Source organism: Bubalus kerabau, chromosome 11, assembly GCF_029407905.1.
Source record: "Bubalus kerabau isolate K-KA32 ecotype Philippines breed swamp buffalo chromosome 11, PCC_UOA_SB_1v2, whole genome shotgun sequence".
NCBI classification, from domain to species: Eukaryota; Metazoa; Chordata; class Mammalia; order Artiodactyla; family Bovidae; genus Bubalus; species Bubalus kerabau.
This window is the reverse complement of record NC_073634.1, coordinates 17,377,042-17,396,494: the sequence shown is the minus strand read 5'-3', so window position 1 is coordinate 17,396,494 and position 19,453 is coordinate 17,377,042. Positions and strand designations below refer to the sequence as shown.

General features: G+C 40.1%; 1 protein-coding gene across 1 annotated transcript in view; it reads left to right on the top strand.

The window, feature by feature from the left end:
• Window positions 1-19,453, top strand: part of SRD5A2 (steroid 5 alpha-reductase 2) — a 47,044-nt gene that overhangs the window by 14,456 nt on the left and 13,135 nt on the right. Inside the window, exon 2 of the mRNA XM_055539078.1 lies at window positions 15,343-15,506. Coding sequence (XP_055395053.1) covers window positions 15,343-15,506 — 164 coding nt within the window. The remainder of the gene's footprint in view (window positions 1-15,342; window positions 15,507-19,453) is intronic.

The window sequence follows — 19,453 nt, the reverse complement described above, 5'->3', positions numbered from 1 at the left end:
AGAGTAAGATGGGAAGGAAGTGGGTCCCTGGTGGAGAACCAGGGTAGTTACCTCAGGAGGAAGAATAAATGTTGGGTGGCAGATGCAACAAATGACTACCAGAGATGCAACAAGATCCTTGGACTAAAATGACTGAAAAACCAAACATGGATTCTTTTGAAGGGCATGTGGAATTTTTTTCCAATTGGATATTTTGATCTTAATTTTCCTTTCCAATTAGAAATGAGTGAGTTGTTTTGAAGCAGAAGACCCTCTTTTAAATCTCATCTCTGCTGTTCCTTTGTAACTGTGTGGCCTTAGGAAAACTACCACACCTCTGTGAACTTCGTATTCTTCACTGGCCTAGCAGTAGTAACACACACACACACACACACACACACATGCACACTCAGAATAAATGCCTTCTTCTCAGGACATCAGGGTGCATTAACAGAATAAGCCTACCTGAACACAATCTGATTGGTATCAAAAAAACATCTGCCCCAATAATTCTTTCTGTGGCCTTGAAATATGTCTGAAATCCTACCATTCAAGTATTTTCTTTGGTTTAAAGCAGTGTATCTCCAGAGAGCTAGGTAAAGAATTCCAAGCAATTTTCAAAAATTCCAAGGAAAGGTAACAGGAAATCTTGTGTCACTGACTGCTCTTTATCTGCCATATTAGAGCGGATGAGCCAGAGAAAGCCACCTGTGAGATGATTTTTGTTACCACTTGCAAGGCAATCATTAAGACCTTGAGAAAAATGCTTTCTCTGTCCTTTCACATCTATTTTAGGATTCTTGTCTCACTGTTTCTCCTTTCACTCAGGCAGGGCCTTCATGTTCTCTAGGGATACCCAATGCCATAGGGAACCTCCACATTGAAAAGCTCTATCTAGAATTCTCCTTTCCCCAAGTGTCTCAGGTTGTGAAATGACCTCTCTTCTCCATAATTACAATTCTCATTTTCACACTGGAGCTGATGTGAGGTAGGGTGAGTGGCATCTGATTACTATTTGTTTAAGTATTTATGCAAAGCATGAATGAGGGACAGGCTCAACTTTCTTTCGGGGATAATATTGATATTTCATCTTCTATTTTGATATAAGAATTTTTGAGAAGGATACTTGGGTCTTTTTCCTAGTCACCTAGAATCAGTTGCAAATGTACTCATAAGAGGTGCTAACTCCCACTTCCGAGAGATTATTGCCCATAGGTTTTAGGTGTCACTTAGAAGAAAATAGGAAGTAGAGCACCCTGAGGGAGTGGGACAAAAGAATGGGAGGTGTCAAGAAAACAACTGGAAAGAAAAGATTTGAGACTGGGGAATTTGCAGGAAAAAGAAATCTTCTGGGACATGGCCATGTATGTCTGTGTCATGCGTGTCTGGAATCCTGAGAATGGAGGAGAAAGGGGAGCAGCAGGAGAGGGACCCACAGGGGATATGCTATGAGCAAACAAAGACTGGGGCTCGAAGATCATTTTCACATTGGTCTTAGGCTGGCCCTTGGCTTTATACAGAGACACTCTAATGATATATTTCCTTGGTTTGGAAAGAAACACTTAGCCATTAAGTTCTAAGATGTGCCAGTTACATGAATCGTACTGTTTCTTTCAACAACCTTCTGAGGCTGGTTGTTATTATCCTCCTTTTATAAATGGGAAACTGAGGTTCAGAGGAGTTAAGTTGCCAAAATCATTGTGGTAGTTAAAAAAATATATCTCTAAATTTTTTTGATGTGACTTCCTTGAAAAGTTGGTACCAAAGAGATGGTTAAGCGAGAGTTCTTTATGTATTCTAAATTCTAGTTCTTTGTAAGATATGTGGTTTGCAGATATTTCCCCCAATTGTGTAATTTGTCTTTTCATTCTCTTAACAGGGTCTTATGAAAACCAAAACTTCAAAACTTTTTGGTGAAGTCCAGTTTATGAATTTTTACTTTTATGGATAATTCTTTGGGATGTTCTATAGAGACAATCAATGGACATGAGTTTGAGTAAACTCTGGGAGTTGGTGATGGACAGGGAGGCCTGGCGTGCTGCGATTCATGGGGCTGCAAAGAGTCGGACACGACTGAGCGACTGAACTGAACTGAACTGATAGAGACAATCATGTCATTTTCAAACAAGAACAATTTTATTTCTTCCCTTCTGATCTGTATGGTTTTAATTTTTTCCTTATTGCTCTGATTAGAATTTCCAGTACTTTGTTAAATGGGAGTAGAGAGATAAGACATCTTGTCTTCTTTATGATCTCAGAGGGAAAACATTTAGTCATTGATCATTAAGTATAATGTTAGCTGTAGATGGACTTTATCAAGTTCGGAAAGTTTCCCTTTATTCCTATTTCTCAGTGTTTTTATCATTAATGAGGGTTGAATTTCATCAACTTTTTTTTTACAATGATTGATATGGTCATAATATTCCTTTTATTTTTCTGTTAAAAAGTTGAATTGCATTGATTGATTTTGAATATTGAGCCAGTCTTGCATCCCTGGAATAAATCTTATTTGCTTGATCATGTTGTATAATTATTTTTATATATTGTTGAATTCTATTTCTTAATAGTTTGTTAAAAATTTTTGTGTCTGTAATCATGGGTTTTAGTAGCTTGTAATACTTTTTTCTTTGTACTGTGTTTGTCTGGTTTTTGTGTTAGAGTAACATTAGCCTTATAAAGTGAGAAGATTGAGCAGAATTAGCATTAAATTATTTTTAAATGTTTGGTAGAATTCTCTAGTGAAACCATCTGGACCTGGAGTGTTTTTTTTTTTTTTGAGGAGTTTTAAAGTTATGAATTAAATTTCCTTAATAACTATAAGGCTAGTCAAATGGTCTATTTCATTAGGGCAAGTTATGATAGCTTGTGTCTTTCAAGGATTTAATCCATTTCATCTAAACTGTCAAATTTATGCATGTATCATGGCTTTCCTGATAGCTCAGTTGGTAAATAATCTGCCTGCAATGCAGGAGACCTTGGTTTGATTCCTGGATCAGGAAGATCCGCTGGAGAAGGAATAGGCTACCCACTCCAGTATTCTTGGACTTCCCCTGTGCTCAGCTGGTGAAGAATCAGCCTGTAATGCGGAAGACCTGGCTTCAATCCCTGGGTTGGGAAGATCCCCTGGAGAAGGGAAAGGCTGCCTGCTCCAGTATTCTGGCCTGGAGAATTCCATGGACTGAAGAGTCTATGGGGTTGCAAAGAGTCAGACAAGACTGATGAGCTTTCACGTTCACATAGTTATTCATAGTATTTCATTAATATCCTTTTGATGTTTGCAAGTTCTGTTTCTTTCCTGATTATGTTTCTTTTTTCTTTATTAGTCTCATTAAAGGTAACTTTATTCATATTTTCAAAGAATTCATTTTATTGCTGTTTTAATATTTTGAATTTTATTGATTTTTTGCTCTTATCTTTATTATTACCTTCTTTGGGATTTATCATGCTCTTTTTTTCTAGGATTTTAAAGTAGGGGTTTTGAGACCTTTCCTATTTTCTGTTGTATGTATTTGGTACTACAAAATTTTCTGTGAGCACTGGTGAGATGTGGCCAGATTCTGGAAATATTTTGAGGTAGAGTTAATAGGATTTGCTAATAGAGTCTATGTAGATTATGAGACAGAAAAAGAGAGAGAAAAGGGGAAGAAGTCAATGATGATTCAGTGTCTTCAGTCCAAGCAAGTGGAAGAATGAACTGAGATGGGGCAGGTTCAGGGGTCTGCAGGTGTCAGGATGAATGGGGAATCAGGGATTTGGGTGTATTAAATTTGTGAATTCTTTTCAACTAAATGTCTAGTAGGGAGTTGGCTATATGAATCTGAGTTTAAGGGCTGCAGACATCCTGCCTGGAGGCATACATTTGGGAATTGTCATGTTATAGATGATAATATTAATCAAAGGTATGAGTCTAGATGTGATCATATCTACAGGGCTATAAATAAAGACAGAAAGAGTCCTTAGCCCTGGGCCACTCCACTAATTACAAGACAAGGGAATGAAGAGAAGTCAGTGAGGTAGGAGAAGAATCAAGAGAAAGTGGTGTGCTGGAAGCTGAATGAAGACAGTATTTCCAGAAGGATGGAGTGATCAACTTGTCAAATAAGACAGCTGAAAATTGGCTCTTGGAATTGAAAATATGCAGGTCTCTGGAGGTCTCACCAAGATCAGTTTCTGTTGGGGAGAGGAAGGACAAAAGGAGGAACAGACATAGAGATGGCAAATATAGACAACTCTTTTGAGGAGTTTTGCTGTAAAAGAAAGCAGGAAAATGGGGTAGTGGATAAAGGGGGAGATGGAGTTGAGGATGGAGTTATTACTGTACATAACAAGTACATATATACATGGAAGCCTTGTATTTTATATATAGAATTTGAATTCATTTTGATTGACAATGAAATCTAAAATTTCATAAGTGAAAAGTCTGCAATAGGCTTGATAATCTCAGCAATAGCACATATGTTTGAAGAAGACTTAGTTAAATATGAGATGGTCTATGCAAGATGTATAATTTTAAAGTTTTTTCTTTAGTTTAATTTGAATGTGCCGTTTCAGTTAACCCTTTCCAATAAGCATCCCCCCAAATGAATATTTGCTTAGCAGTGATAGAAAACTTTGTATTTACATAGTGCTTATCAGACTTTGATTCAGAACAAACACAGAGGAATGAAAATTTACAATAAAAAGTGTAGGAGGGAATTAAAGTGAAGAGGTTCCAAACCCCAGGGAAACTGAGTCTCAGGTCATGCCAGGATCTGAAGGTAAAACTCCCCTGCAAACCTCCACAGCACTAATGCTCAGCCTCCTGGGTGTTCTCTCCTCCCCTCTTCATTGTTCTTATCACATTCTGCACTGAAACTCTCATTTTAGACTGCTCCCAGCTTTCCAAGAGCAAAGTTTTTCCAATCAGAATGATTTGATTTGTTCTCCAGGACTCCTGGCTTTCCAGAGCTTTCTGCCTGTGCAGCTAGGCTGCATTTACCAGTCACTGTTGCAGTTGGGTGGTGCCAAAGGAATGAAAGTGGGAGTAATATATGCTACTTCTAGTCTGCAGCCTGGCCCTTAAGAAAACCTTTACACAATTCTCCATGCTGTTTTTGTCTGCTGGCCAGAGGAAGAAGATGCCTTGAAAGAGCCTGGATCCTCAATGGTTATGGAGCAGAGCATTGTGAACAGCACTGTGCTATGACACAAGCAAGGAATGAGCTTTTAATATGTGGAACCTCTTGGGAGCTGTTTCTTATAGTAGTGAGCCTGTCCTGAGTAATATGTACTCCTTTGGATGAAGTGTGATTGAGTATTGACTTTTTGTTCAGATTCTTAGAAAGTTCAGAAGGGGTCATATGTGGTTTAAAGAGTGGATGCATGGTTTAACTTGGAAAATGGCTGCGTGCACTATGTCCTGGGTTTTCAAAAGGCAAGGACTTTGCCTTTGGGCCTGTTTTGGGGGTATTGATGGCACTTACAGAGCTACATTGGGAGGCCAACAACTTTTTTTTTAATTGCCTTTAGAACCACTATACATACACATTTATCATTATAGTTTTGATGAAGTCCAATACATCTATTTTTTTCCTTCTTGGCTTTTGAAGGATCATTTTCCCTGGTAAAAAATTGTTTGACAGTTTTTTGTTTTTTTTTTTTTGGTCAGACTACTGAATATTTCTTTCCATTGCCTTGCTTGCCTTCATGATTATTCTATTGAATGTGATGAGTTTCTTCTCTATTGCTGTTTTCAAGATTCTCTCTTTGGCTTTCATCAGTTTAACCATGATATACATAGACTTTGATATCTGTAAGTCTATCCATGTGGCATTCACTAAACTTCTTGGATGTGTTGATTAGTGTTTGTCATCAAATTCAAAAGTTTTTGGACATTACTTCTTCAAATATTCTTTCTGCCCCTTTGTCATTATTCTCTCTGTGTCCTACAGATTTCTGAACCTCTGTTTATTTTTCTCTATTCCTCAAACTGGAATAATTCAATTAAACTGTCTTCAACTTCATTGATTCTTTCTTCTGCCTGCTCAAGTCTACTGCTAAGTCCCTCTAGTGAATTTTTCATTTCCATTGTTATACTTTTCAACTTCAGATTTTTATTTGGTTCCATTTTATAATTTCTATTATATAGGTATTATTCTATTTGGTATTCTCTATTTGATAGTCTCTCATTCTTATAAATTCATTTAAGTCTTTAGAAATGGTTTCTTTTAGCTCTTTGAACATATTTAAAATAATTAATATAAAATTTTTGCCTACTAAATCCCGTGTCTGGTCTTCTCAGAGACAATGTTAGTTGGTTGCATTTTCCCCTATGAATGGCTCATAGTTTCTTGTTTCTTTGAATGTTCTGTAGTTTATTGTTGAAAACTATAATACTATGTAACTACTCTGGAAATCAGATTCTCTCTGCCTCCTAAGGTTTTTTGTTGTTACTGTTTGCCTAGTAGCTTTTCTGAACTTATTCTTTGAAGCCTTTGTCCTCGTTGATGTGGCTGAAGTCACTACTTGGTTTTCTTAGTGACTAATTAATGATCAGTGACTAGTTAATGATTTCCTAAAACACCTGAAACCAAAGTCTCCCCGTCTTTGCCAAGATCCTCTGTGTGCATCTTAGAGAAGTCCTTTAACAACCACCCATGTAGTTTACAATTCTGCTTTGGCTTCACTTACTACTTGCTCAGGCCTCAAAGTCAATCAGAAGTGAGAGCTTAGGAAATTTTCAGGTCTTTTCAAAAATATTTATTTATTTATCCACAGCTGTGCTGGGTCTTCACTGCTGCACGTGGGCCCTCTCGAGTTGCAGGGAGCAAGGGTTACTTGCAGTGGCTTCTCTTGTTGCAGAGCATGGGCTCAGTAGTTGTAGGCTTCATTGCCACGTGGCATGTAGAATCTTCCCTAATCAGGGATCGAACCAGTTTCCTCTGCATTGGCAGTTGGATTCTCAACCACTGAACCATCAGGGAAACCCCAAGTCTTCTTTTAAGCATACGCATGATAATGTATGATATTATGAAAGCTCCTATGGGCATCTCATTTCTCAGTCTTTCTTTTTACGCTTTTTGATTAGTCTAATATTGTCCCACCTGTTATCCACTGCTGCAGGCCACTGTGGTGCTAAAATATTTTAAAAAACACTCCCCAAACCCAGAAACTTTTAGCACTGGGTGAGTCTGAGTGAGGGGACTAAAGATGAGTCTTTTGAGTGCAGTCATCACAAGGGAACCACCAAACAAGTAAGATGCTGACTTCTCTTTGGAAGTGAGGCTTTGCAAGACCTCAAGCCCTGTTTTGCTGCCTCCAAATCCAGGAATGGATGCTGTTACTTTTCTTTTCTTTTTTCTTTTTTTTCTTTTTATTTATTTTTTAAAATTTTATTTTATTTTTAAACTTTACATAATTGTATTAGTTTTGCCAAACATCAAAATGAATCTGCCACAGGTATACATGTGTCAAGGCTGTGCAGAGCTGGAAAGGGGAAGATGGGATTAAGGTCAGTTAAAAATACCACAAAGCTTGTTATCCTTCCTGAGATTCCATCTTTTTCTTACTTAAATGCTCCCTGTGTTGCTGCAAGCCTTGGTTGGTACCCAGAGCTCTTGAACAGTGTGGCTGTTGGGGCACTGATCCTCCAAGCAATTGAAAATCCATGCATAACTCATAGGTAGTCCTCCATGTCCACGGTTCCCCAGTATATGCCCTTCCTCCTTATCTGAGGTACTGCATCCATGAATTCAACCAACTTTACATAGTGTGGTACTGTAGTATCTCTAGTGAAAAAAATTTGTAGGTGAGTTGACCCAGGCAGTTAAAAAGGTCATTGTTCAAAGGTCAACGGTATTTCTAACATTTGGGAGTGTGTATTTAACAAGTTGGTTTTAAAGTTCACATGAAGAATAAACAATGAGGGGCATCTTGAAAATCATCAGGAAGAGTAATGATATAAGAGTAGCCCCAGCTAGTATTAACACATATTTTATTTTAAAAAAGATTTATTTATTTATTTATTTGTGGCCGCACTGGGTCTTTGCTGCTGCATATAGGCTTTCTCTAGTTGCGGCCAGCAGGGGCTACTCTTCGTTGTGGTGTGTGGCCTTCTGATTGTGGTGGCTTTTCTTGTCGTGGAGCATGGGCCCTAGGTGCATGGGCTTCAGTAATTGTGGCACACAGGCTTAGTTGCTCTTTGGCTTGTGTGGGATCTTCTCAGACCAAGGATTGAACCTGTGTCCCCTGCATTGATGGGCTATCCTGGTGCCTCAGATGGTAAAGAATCTGCCTGCAATGCAGAAGACCCAGGTTCCATCCTTGAGTTGGGAAGATCTGCTGGAGAAGGGAATGGCTACCCACTCCAGTGTTCTTGCCTGGAGAATTCCATGGACAGAGGAGCCTGGTGGGCTACTGTCCATATTGTCCATAGGATCACAAAGAGTTGGACTTGACTAAGGAACTAACACTTTGACTTTCACTTTCCCCTGCATTGGCAGGTGGATTCTTAACCACAAAACCACAAGGGAAGTCCAAGACAAATTTTAAAAGTACAATTATTAAAAGTGTAGTGCTGCTGCTGCTGCTGCTGCTGCTAAGTCGCTTCAGTCATGTCAGACTCTGTGTGACCCCATAGATGGCAGCCCACCAGGCTCCCCCATCCCTGGGATTCTCCAGGCAAGAACACTGGAGTGGGTTGCCATTTCCTTCTCCAGTGCATGAAAGTGAAAAGTGAAAATGAAGTCACTCAGTGGTGTCCGACCCTCTGCAACCCCATGGACTGCAGCCTACCAGGCTCCTCTGTCCATGGGATTTTCCAGGCAAGAGTACTGGAGTGGGGTGCCATTGCCTTCTCCGAGTGTAGTACTGGCTATAGATAAATCAATGGAACAGAAACATGAGTCTAGAAGAGGGGCCAATGTGTATGATAAATTCGTGTATAGTACCAATGACAGTGTGTGTCCATGAGAAAGAGATATTAAGTATATTTACTAGCATTAGGAAAAAAATTAACAGCGTACAGGAGGTGGTGACCAAAATCATCTCAAAGAAAAAGAAATGCAAGAAGGCAAAATTGTAGTCTGATGAAGCCTTACAAATACCTGAGAAAAGAAGAGAAGTGAAAGGCAAAGGAGAAAGGGAAAGATATACCCAACTGGATGCAGTGTTCCAGAAAAGAGCAAGGAGAGATAAGAAAGCCTTCTTAAGTGAACAAAGCAAATAAATACAGCAAAACAATAGAATGGGAAAGACCAGAGATCCCTTCAAGAAAATTAGAGACCAAGGGAATATTTCATGCAAAGATGGGCTCAATACAAGACAGAAATGGTATGGACCTAACAGAAGCAGAAGATGTTAAGAAAAGGTGGTAAGAATACACAGAAGAATAGTATGAAAAAGGTCTTAATGACCCAAGTAACCATGACGTTGTGGTCACTCACTTAGAGCCAGACATCCTGGAATGTGAAGTCAAGTGGGCCTTAGGAAGCATCACTACAAACAAAGCTACTGGAGGTGATGGAATTCCAGCTAAGCTATTTCAAAGCCTAAAAGATGATTCTCTTAAAGTGCTGCACTCAATATGCCAAAAAATTTGGAAAACTCAGCAGTGGCCACAGGACTGGAAGAGGTTGGTTTTCATTCCAATCTCAAAGAAAGACAATGCCAAAGAATGTTCAAACTACCACACAATTGTACTCATTTCACATGCTAGCAAAATAATGCTCAAAATTCTTCAAGCCAGGCTTCAACAATATGTGAATTGAGAACTTCCAGATGTTTAAGCTGGATTTAGAAAAGGCAGAGGAACCAGAGATCAAATTGCCAACATCTGTGGGGTCATAGAGAAATCAAGAGAATTTCAGAAAACATCTATTTCTGCTTTATTGACTACATTAAAGCCTTTTACTGTGTGGATCACAATAAACTGGAAAATTCTTCAAGAGATGGGAACACCAGACCACCTTACCTGCCTCCTGAGAAATCTGTATGCAGGTCAAGAAGCAACAGTTAGAACTGGACATGGAACAATGGACTGGTTCCAAATTGGGAAAGGAGTACATCAAGTCTGTATATTGTCACCCTGTTTATTAAACTTCTATGTAGAGTACAGCATGTGAAATGTCAGGCTAGATGAATCACAAGTTGAAATCAAGATTACCAGGAGAAATATCAGTAACCTCAGATATGCAGATGATATTACCCTAATGGCAGGAAGCAAAGAGGAACTAAAGAGCCTCTTGATGAAGATAGAAGAGGAGAGTGAAAAAGCTGACTTAAAACTCAGCATTCAGAAAACTAAGATCATAGCATCCAGTCCCATCAGTTCAGTTCAATTCAGTTCAGTCGCTCAGTAGTGTCTGACTCTTTGTGACCCCATGGACTGTAGCATGCCAGGCCACCCTGTCCATCACCAACTCCTAGAGTTCACTCAAACTCATGTCCATTGAGTCGGTGATGCCATCCAACCATCTCATCCTCTGTAATCTCCTTCTCCTCCTGCCCTCAATCTTTCCCAGCATCAGGGTCTTTTCCAGTGAGTCAGCTCTTCGCATCAGGTGGCCAAAATGTTGGAGTTTCAGCTTCAGCATCAGTCCTTCCAGTGAACACTCAGGACTGATTTCCTTTAGGATGGACTGGTTGGATCTCCTTGTAGTCCAAAGGACTCTCAAGAGTCTTCTCCAACACCACAGTTCAAAAGCATCAATTCTTTGGTGCTCAGCTTTCTCTATAATCCAACTCTCACATTCATACACGACTACTGGAAAAACGATAGCTTTGACTAAAGCGACCTTTGTTGGCAAAGTAATGTCTGCTTTTTAATATGCTGTCTAGGTTGGTCATAACTTTCCTTCCAAGGAGTAAGTGTCTTTTAATTTCATGGCAGCAGTCACCATCTACAGTGATTTTGGAGCCCCAAAGAATTAAGTCAATCACTGTTTCCCCAGTGATGGGACATCACTTCATGGCAGATAGATGGGGAAAATGGGAACAGTGGCAGAATATATTTTCTTAAGCTCCAAAATCACAGCAAACAGTGACTGCAGCCATGAAATTAAAAGATGCTTGTTCCTTGGAAGAAAAGTTATGACAAACCTTGACAGCATAATAAAAAGAAGAGATATCACCTTGCTGATAAAAGTCCATAATAGTCAAAGCTATGGTTTTTCCAGTAGTCATGTTTGGATGTGCATGCTGGGTCATAAAGAAAGCTGAGCACTAAAGAATTGATGCTTTTGAACTGTTGTGCTGGAGAAGACTCCTGAAAGTCCCTTGGACAAGAAGGATATCAAACCAGTCAATCCTAAAGAAAATCAACCCTGAATATTCATTGGAAGGACTAATGCTGAAGCTGAAACTGCAGTACTTTGGCCACCTGATGCAAAGAATTGACTCACTGGAGAAGACCTTGAAGCTAGGAAAGATGGAGAGCGTGAGGAGATGGGGGTAACAGAGGATGAGATGGTTGGATGGTATCATCAACAGAATGGACATGAGTTTTGCAAACTCTGGGAGACAGTAAAGGACAGGCAAGCCTGGTGTGCTGCAGTCTATCAGGTCACAAAGAGTCAGACACAGTTTAGCAACTGAACAACAATAACAACCAATGGCAATGTGTGTCACAACCAATGGCAAAGTGTGTCAGTGAGAAAGAGATATTTAGTATATTTACTAGCATTAGAGGAAAAAAATTGCATTTGATTCTTATTTAACTTCTTGCAACAAAATAAATTCCAAAGGTTTAAACATAAAATGAAAAATCATTAAAATAATGGGAAAATAATCTTTGAATACATAAAACACTATGCAAGCAACCCACATATGCATCAAAGTAAAATAGATAAGCACATGTGATATATTCACACATGACAATAATATACAACAATGAAAATTAATGAACTATAGCTACACACAATGACATGCTTGAGTCTTAGAAACGTAATGATGTATTTCCTTTCATATGGAATTAAATGTGAGCAAACTATATTTTTAGGGGTGCATGCAAATGAGGCAAAATTGTAAAGGAGCAAAAGGACATGATTATTACAGGAATCAGGGTGGTGGTTACCTCTTGTGTGATGGTGGTACTGTTAACAGGAAGGACCTATAGGAGGCTTCTGGGGGATGGCCATGTTCCATTTCTTGACTTGGTTAAGTCAAGTCTTGGTTAATGACTTTATGGGTATATATTTGACAGTAATTCATTAATCTATTAATATAGGTTTACAGACTTTCCTGTATGATAGTTATATTGCACCATCAAGGGAGAAAAATAAAAAGCATGATGTAGTTTGATGTTTGCTATTAGCATTATATCTTGGGCAAATTCTTATTTTGAAGTTATTTTTATTTTTTAATGTCCTCCTGGATTCCCCTATATTCACAGTTCCTAGCATTTAGAGGAATCTCTTATTTATTTTTCTCAAGGGGATCTGCAGCCCACTTGCTGGGGAATGCTATAATACCAGGAGTTAAATCATACTGATATAACTGAACTGTATGATTTAACTCAGTTCAGTTCAGTCGCTCAGTCGTGTCTGACTCTTCGCGACCCCATGAATCGCAGCACACCACCAGGCCTCCCTGTCCATCACCAACTCCCACAGTTCACTCAGACTCACGTCCATCGAGTCAGTGATGCCATCTAGCCATCTCATCCTCTGTCGTCCCCTTCTCCTCCTGCCCTCAATCCCTCCCAGCATCAGAGTCTTTTCCAATGAGTCAACTCTTCGCATGAGGTGGCCAAAGTACTGGAGTTTCAGCTTCAGCATCATTCCCTCCAAAGAAATCCCAGGGCTGATCTCCTTCAGAATGGACTGGTTGGATCTCCTTGCAGTCCAAGGGACTCTCAAGAGTCTTCTCCAACACCACAGTTCAAAAGCATCAATTCTTCGGCACTCAGCTTTCTTCACAGTCCAACTCTCACACCCATACATGACCACAGGAAAAACCATAGCCTTGACTAGACGAACCTTTGTTGGCAAAGTAATGTCTCTGCTTTTGAATATGCTATCTAGATTGGTCATAACTTTCCTTCCAAGGAGTAAGTGTCTTTTAATTTCATGGCTGCAGTGATTTTGGAGCCCCAAAAAATAAAGTCTGACATTGTTTCTACTGTTTCCCCATCTATTTCCCATGAAGTGATGGGACCGGATGCCATGATCTTCGTTTTCTGAATGTTGAGCTTTAAGCCAACTTTTTCACTCTCCACTTTCACTTTCATCAAGAGGCTTTTTAGTTCCTCTTCACTTTCTGCCACAAGGGTGGGGTCATCTGCATATCTGAGGTTATTGATATTTCTCCCGGCAATCTTGATTCCAGCTTGTGTTTCTTCCAGTCCAGCGTTTCTCATGATGTACTCTGCGTAGAAGTTAAATAAGCAGGGTGACAATATACAGCCTTGACATACTCCTTTTCCTATTTGGAACCAGTCTGTTGTTCCATGTCCAGTTCTAACTGTTGCTTCCTGACCTGCATACAAATTTCTCAAGAGGCAGGTCAGGTGGTCTGGTATTCCCATCTCTTTGAGAATTTTCCACAGTTTATTGTGATCCACACAGTCAAAGGCTTTGGCATAGTCAATAAAGCAGAAATAGATGTTTTTCTGGAACTCTCTTGCTTTTTCCATGATCCAGCGGATGCTGGCAATTTGATCTCTGGTTCCTCTGCCTTTTCTAAAACCAGCTTGAACATCAGGAAGTTCATGGTTCAAGTATTGCTGAAGCCTGGCTTGGAGAATTTTGAGCATTACTTTACTAGCACGTGAGATGAGTGCAATTGTGCGGTAGTTTGAGCATTTTTTGGCATTGCCTTTCTTTGGGATTGGAATGAAAACTGACCTTTTTCCAGTCCTGTGGCCACTGCTGAGTTTTCCAAATGTGCTGGCATATTGAGTGCAGCACTTTCACAGCATCATCTTTCAGGATTTGAAATAGCTCAACTGGAATTCCATCACCTCCACTAGCTTTGTTCGTAGTGATGCTTTCTAAGGCCCACTTGACTTCACATTCCAGGATGTCTGGCTCTAGGTGAGTGATCACACCATCGTAATTATCTGGGTCATGAAGATCTTTTTGTACAGTTCTTCTGTGTATTCTTGCCACCTCTTCTTAATATCTTCTGCTTCTATTAGGTCCATACCATTTCTGTCCTTTATCGAGCCCATCTTTGCAAGAAGTGTCCCCTTGGTATCTCTAATTTTCTTGAAGAGATCTCTAGTCTTTCCCATTCTGTTGTTTTCCTCTATTTCTTTGCATTGATCACTGAGGAAGGCTTTCTTATCTCTTCTTGCTATTCTTTAGAACTCTGCATTCAGATGGTTATATCTTTCCTTTTCTCCTTTGCTTTTCACTTCTCTTCTTTTCACAGCTATTTGTAAGGCTTCCCCAGACAGCCATTTTGCTTTTTTGCATTTCTTTTCCATGGGAATGGTCTTGATCCCTGTCTCCTGTACAATGTCATGAACCTCATTCCATAGTTCATCAGGCACTCTATCTATCAGATCTAGGCCCTTAAATCTATTTCTCACTTTCACTGTATAATCATAAGGGATTTGATTTAGGTCATACCTGAATGGTCTAGTGGTTTTCCCTACTTTCTTCAATTTAAGTCTGAATTTGGCAATAAGGAGTTCATGATCTGAGCCACAGTCAGCTCCTGGTCTTGTTTTTGTTGACCGTATAGAGCTCCTCCACCTTTGGCTGCAAAGAATATAATCACTTTCTGGGGAATGCTATAATACCAGGAGTTAAATCATACTAGGAAGACATATGGAAAGATGTATGATTGTACGGCTGCTATAAAAATTCCATTGCACTGCTGCATGGGATAAGCCTGGCTCTATCCTCCTCCAATACAATCTGGATTTCACTTCTAGATCTATACAAAGATGATCCAGCCCTGGGTTTACAGGATTGAATTTATTAATTTATAAGGATGAAATTTGCCTTTCAAAGCTGTTGTAATGATGGCTACTATGAATTTTAATGAAACAAGACAAATCATAGCACAGATGATTGCTCTATTACAAGTCCTGGTGGCTTACATGGTAAAGAATCTGCCTGCAGTGTGGAAGACCTGTGTTCCATCCCTGGTTGGGAAGATCCCTTGGAGAAGGGAATGGCAACCAGTCCAGTATTCTTGCCTGGAGAAATCCATGGACTGAGGAGTCTCGTGGGCTACAGTCTATGTGATCAGAAAAAGTTGGACACGTCTGAGCGACTAACACACACAGAACTAGATATTAATAATAATGTCTCTCACTGCATTCATTTAAGGGAAATGGATTTTAAAAATGGGTTTAATGCGATTGCCTGTTGTTTCATCTCCTTGCTTGATATTTTTTAACAATGGATCCTGACCTTTCTCCCCCGTATACCCCAGGACATTTGTTTATTCACTGCTCACTAGAGGGAGGCCGTTTCCAGTGGTATTCCTTTTCAGAGGCTTTGTCTTCTGCATGGGAAATGGACTCCTCCAAGGCTACTATCTGGTCTACTGTGCTGAATACCCTGCTGAGTGGTACACAGACATACGGTTTAGCCTGGGTAAGTAAACCTGACTGCTTCTAACCCACACCCTAGTTAATGCCTCTTTCTACAGGCTATATCACCATCACCTCTCCCCACCCTATTATAATAAACACTCAAGGATTCCATTCCCCTTCCCCTACCACAACCATCTCCACACTGGTCTTTTCTCTGTATAGCAGCCAGAGAGATCTTTTAAAAACATATGGTATTCCCCATCTCAAAATCCTCCAACGCATTTCTGTTACTCTCAAGATAAAATACAAATTCCTTACCACTGCCTGTGAAACCCAGATGTTCTTGATCCTGTCCTGACTTTGCTTCCTATCTCCATCCATCTTGTTTACTGTCCTGTAGCCTCAGTGGCCTTCCTGCTGGACCTGAAATGGTCAGGTTTGTCCTGTCCCAGAGCTACTGTATAGACTACACCCTCTTCTGGAATGCTCAACCCCTCTATACTCAGGGAGCTGGTCTCTCCTTTTATTTAGGTCTCTGTCAGTTCACATCTCCTCATTGAGACTTTCTTGACCACCTATCTAAAATAGTAGAAAACAATGATCTTTGAATATTTTTCATTATCTGCAAGAGGAATTTAATTTTTTTTAATAAAGTAAAGTTTCAACTGTGCATTATTCTTGCTCAAAGGAAAAAAGGCAGAGATTATCCTTAGTCCCTCTCTTTACATTACACATCTTCTCTCCATCAGCTTAGAATAGCTCCCTCTAGTTCTAAAACATGTGCCAATTGAGCTCAGTTCTCCATAACCACACTAACTTCATTCTGGTCTGAACCAGGATGACCTCTTGCCTGGAGTGCCACAGTGACCTTTAAGTTAACCTTTCTACTTCAAGTCCTGGCCTTCAGTAGCCCCTTCTTCACACAGCAGTCAGAGCGAACATTTCAACACTCGAATAGCCAGAGCATTAGTTGCATGAATACTGGTACATGCACACAATGGAATATTCTGAAGCCTCAGAAAAACAACCAAAGCAAAACAAAAGCAAAGAATGTCTCTTTTTCATGTGAAGACATCTCTAGAACACATGGTTAAGTAAAAATAAAGTGTGCATAGTGTATATACCATGCTGCTTTTTGTGTAGAAATAGGACACTGTGTGTATTTAAAAGTGGAAGAGGAAATATTGGATTGATAAAAAAAAGAAACTATTTTTTAAAAAGAGTATCTCTAGGGTTTAGAGTAAAGAAAATGGGATGGTGGGCAGAAATCTTCTTTTAAGATAGCCTTGTCCTTTAAATCATGAAACTTCATAACTTAATTAAAAATTCACATGAAGTTCCTCAACATTGAGAACAAATAAATAAATGTACCTAACTGTATATTAAACTGGTACCATAACCACACAGGAAAACGATTTATGCAAATTTATAGGAAATATAGAGAATAAAGAAATAAGTTAAATGCCACCATGAGGAAATAAGCAAGTCTTATCTAGAAAGGGGGACATTTGAGGGACCACTGTCCAGCCTTTGAGGAGTTTATTCAAGATGGCAGAGTAGAAGGACATGCACTCATCTTCTACGAGAACTCCAAAATTAAAACTTGTGGCTGAACAACCATGGACAGGAGAATGTTGGATCCCACTAAAAAAAGATACCCCACGTCTAAGGGCAAAGGAGAAGCCCCAGCAAGATGGTAGGAGGGGTGAAATCACGTTTAGAATCAAACCCCATACCACCAGAGATGCTTGGAGGGCTCAAACAAAACCTTGTGTGCACCAGGACACCACACAGAGACCGAGCTGGACTTGCCTTTCAGTGTTTTGAAAGGCAGGTACGGGTCAGCAGTGGACTGCTGCAGGGGCAGGTGCTCTGGGTGCAGCATAAGCCCTCTTGGAGGAGGTCACCATTAACCTCACCATAGAGCCTCCAGAACTTCCACAGGACTGGGGAAACAGACTCTTGGAGGGCACAAACAAAACCTTGTGTGCACCAGGACCCAGGAGAAAGGAGCAGTGACCCCACAAGAGACTGACCCAGACTTGCCCATGAGTGTCTAGGAATCTCCGGCAGAGATGCAGGTCAGGGGTGGCCTGCTGCAGCATCGGGGCACTGAGTGTGGCAGTGCTTGCATGGGGCCTTTTGAAGGAGGTCACCATTATCTCCATTACCTCCACCATAGTTTGGTCTCAGGTCAAACAACAGGTAGGGAACAGAGTCCCACCCATCAATGGAAAATTGGATTAAAGATTTACTGACCATGGCCCTGCCCATCAGAATGAGACCCAGTTTCCCCCACAGTCAGTCTCTCCCATCAGGAAGCTTCCATAAGTCTCTTATCCTTATCGATTACAGGGCAGTAAGAATGAAGACCAATATCACAGAAAACTAGTCAAACTGATCACATGGACAACAGCCCTGTCTAACTCAATGAAACTATGAGCCATGCCCTACAAGGTCACCCAAGATGGATGGGTCATGGTGGAGAGTTCTGACAAAATGTGGCCCACTGGAGAAGGGAATGGGAAACCACTTCAGTATTCTTGCCTTGAGAACTCCATGAACAGTATGAAAAAGGTAAAAAGATAGGGACACTGAAAGATGAACTCCCCAAGTTGCTAGGTGCCCAATATGCTACTGGAGAAGAGTGGAGAAATAACTTCAGAAAGAATGAAGAGATGGAGCCAAAGTGAAAAAAAAAAAAGCCCAGTTGTGGATGTGACTGTTGTTGGGAAATAAAGTCCGATGCTGTAAAGAACAATATTGCATAGGAACATGGAATGTTAGGTCCATGAATCAAGGTATATTGGAAGTGGTTAAACAGGAGATGGCAAGAGTGAGCATCAACATTTTAGCAATCAGTGAACTAAAATGGACTGGAATGGGTGAATTTAATTCAGATGACCATTATAGCTACTATTGTGAAGAATCTCTTAGAAGAAATGGACTAGCCATCATACTCAACAAAAGAGCCCGAAATGCAGTTCTTGGATACAATCTCAAAATGACAGAATGTCTCTGTTCGTTTCCAAGGCAAACCATTCAATAACACAGTAATCCAAGCCTATGCCCCAACAAGTAATGCTGAAGAAGTTGAAGTTGAACAGTTCTGTGAAGACCTACAAGACCTTCTAGAACTAACACCCAAAAAGTGCCTTTCATCATAGGGGACTGGAATGCAAAAGTAGGAAGTCAAAAAATACTTGGAGTAACAGGCAGATTTGGCCTTGGACTACAAAGTGAAGCAGGGCAAAGGCTAACAGAGTTTTGCCAAGTAAACACACTGGTCATAGCAAACACCCTCTTCCAACAGCACAAGAGAAAACTCTACACGTGAACATCACCAGATGGTCAATACCAAAATTAGATTGATTATATTCTTTGCAGCCAAAGATGGAGACACTCTATAAAGTCAACAAAACAAGACCCAGAGCTGACTGTGGCTCAGATCATGAACTCCTTACTCAAAAATTCAGACTTAAATTGAAGAAAGTAGGGAAAACCACTAGACCATTCAGGCATAACCTTATTATACAGTGGACGTGACAAATAGATTCAAGGGATTAGATCTGATACAGTGCCTGAAGAACTATGGATGAAGGTTTGTGACATTGTACAAGAGGCAGGAATCAAGACCATCCCCAAGAAAAAGAAATGCAAAAAGGCAAAACGGTTGTCTGAGGAGGCCTTACAAATAGCTGAGAAAAGAAGAGAAGCTAAAGGCAAAGGAGAAAAGGAAAGATACACCCATCTGAATGTAGAGTTCCAAAGAATAGCAAGGAGAGACAAGAAAGCCTTCCTCAGTGAACACTGCAAAGAAATAGAGGAAAACAATAGAATGGGAATGACCAGAGATCTCTTCAAGAAAATTAGAGATACCAAGGGGACATTTCATGCAAAGATGGGCACAATAAAGGACAGAAATGGTATGGACCTAACAGAAGCAGGAGATATTAAGAAGAGGTGGCAAGAATACACAGAAGAGCTATACAAAAAAGTTCTTCATGA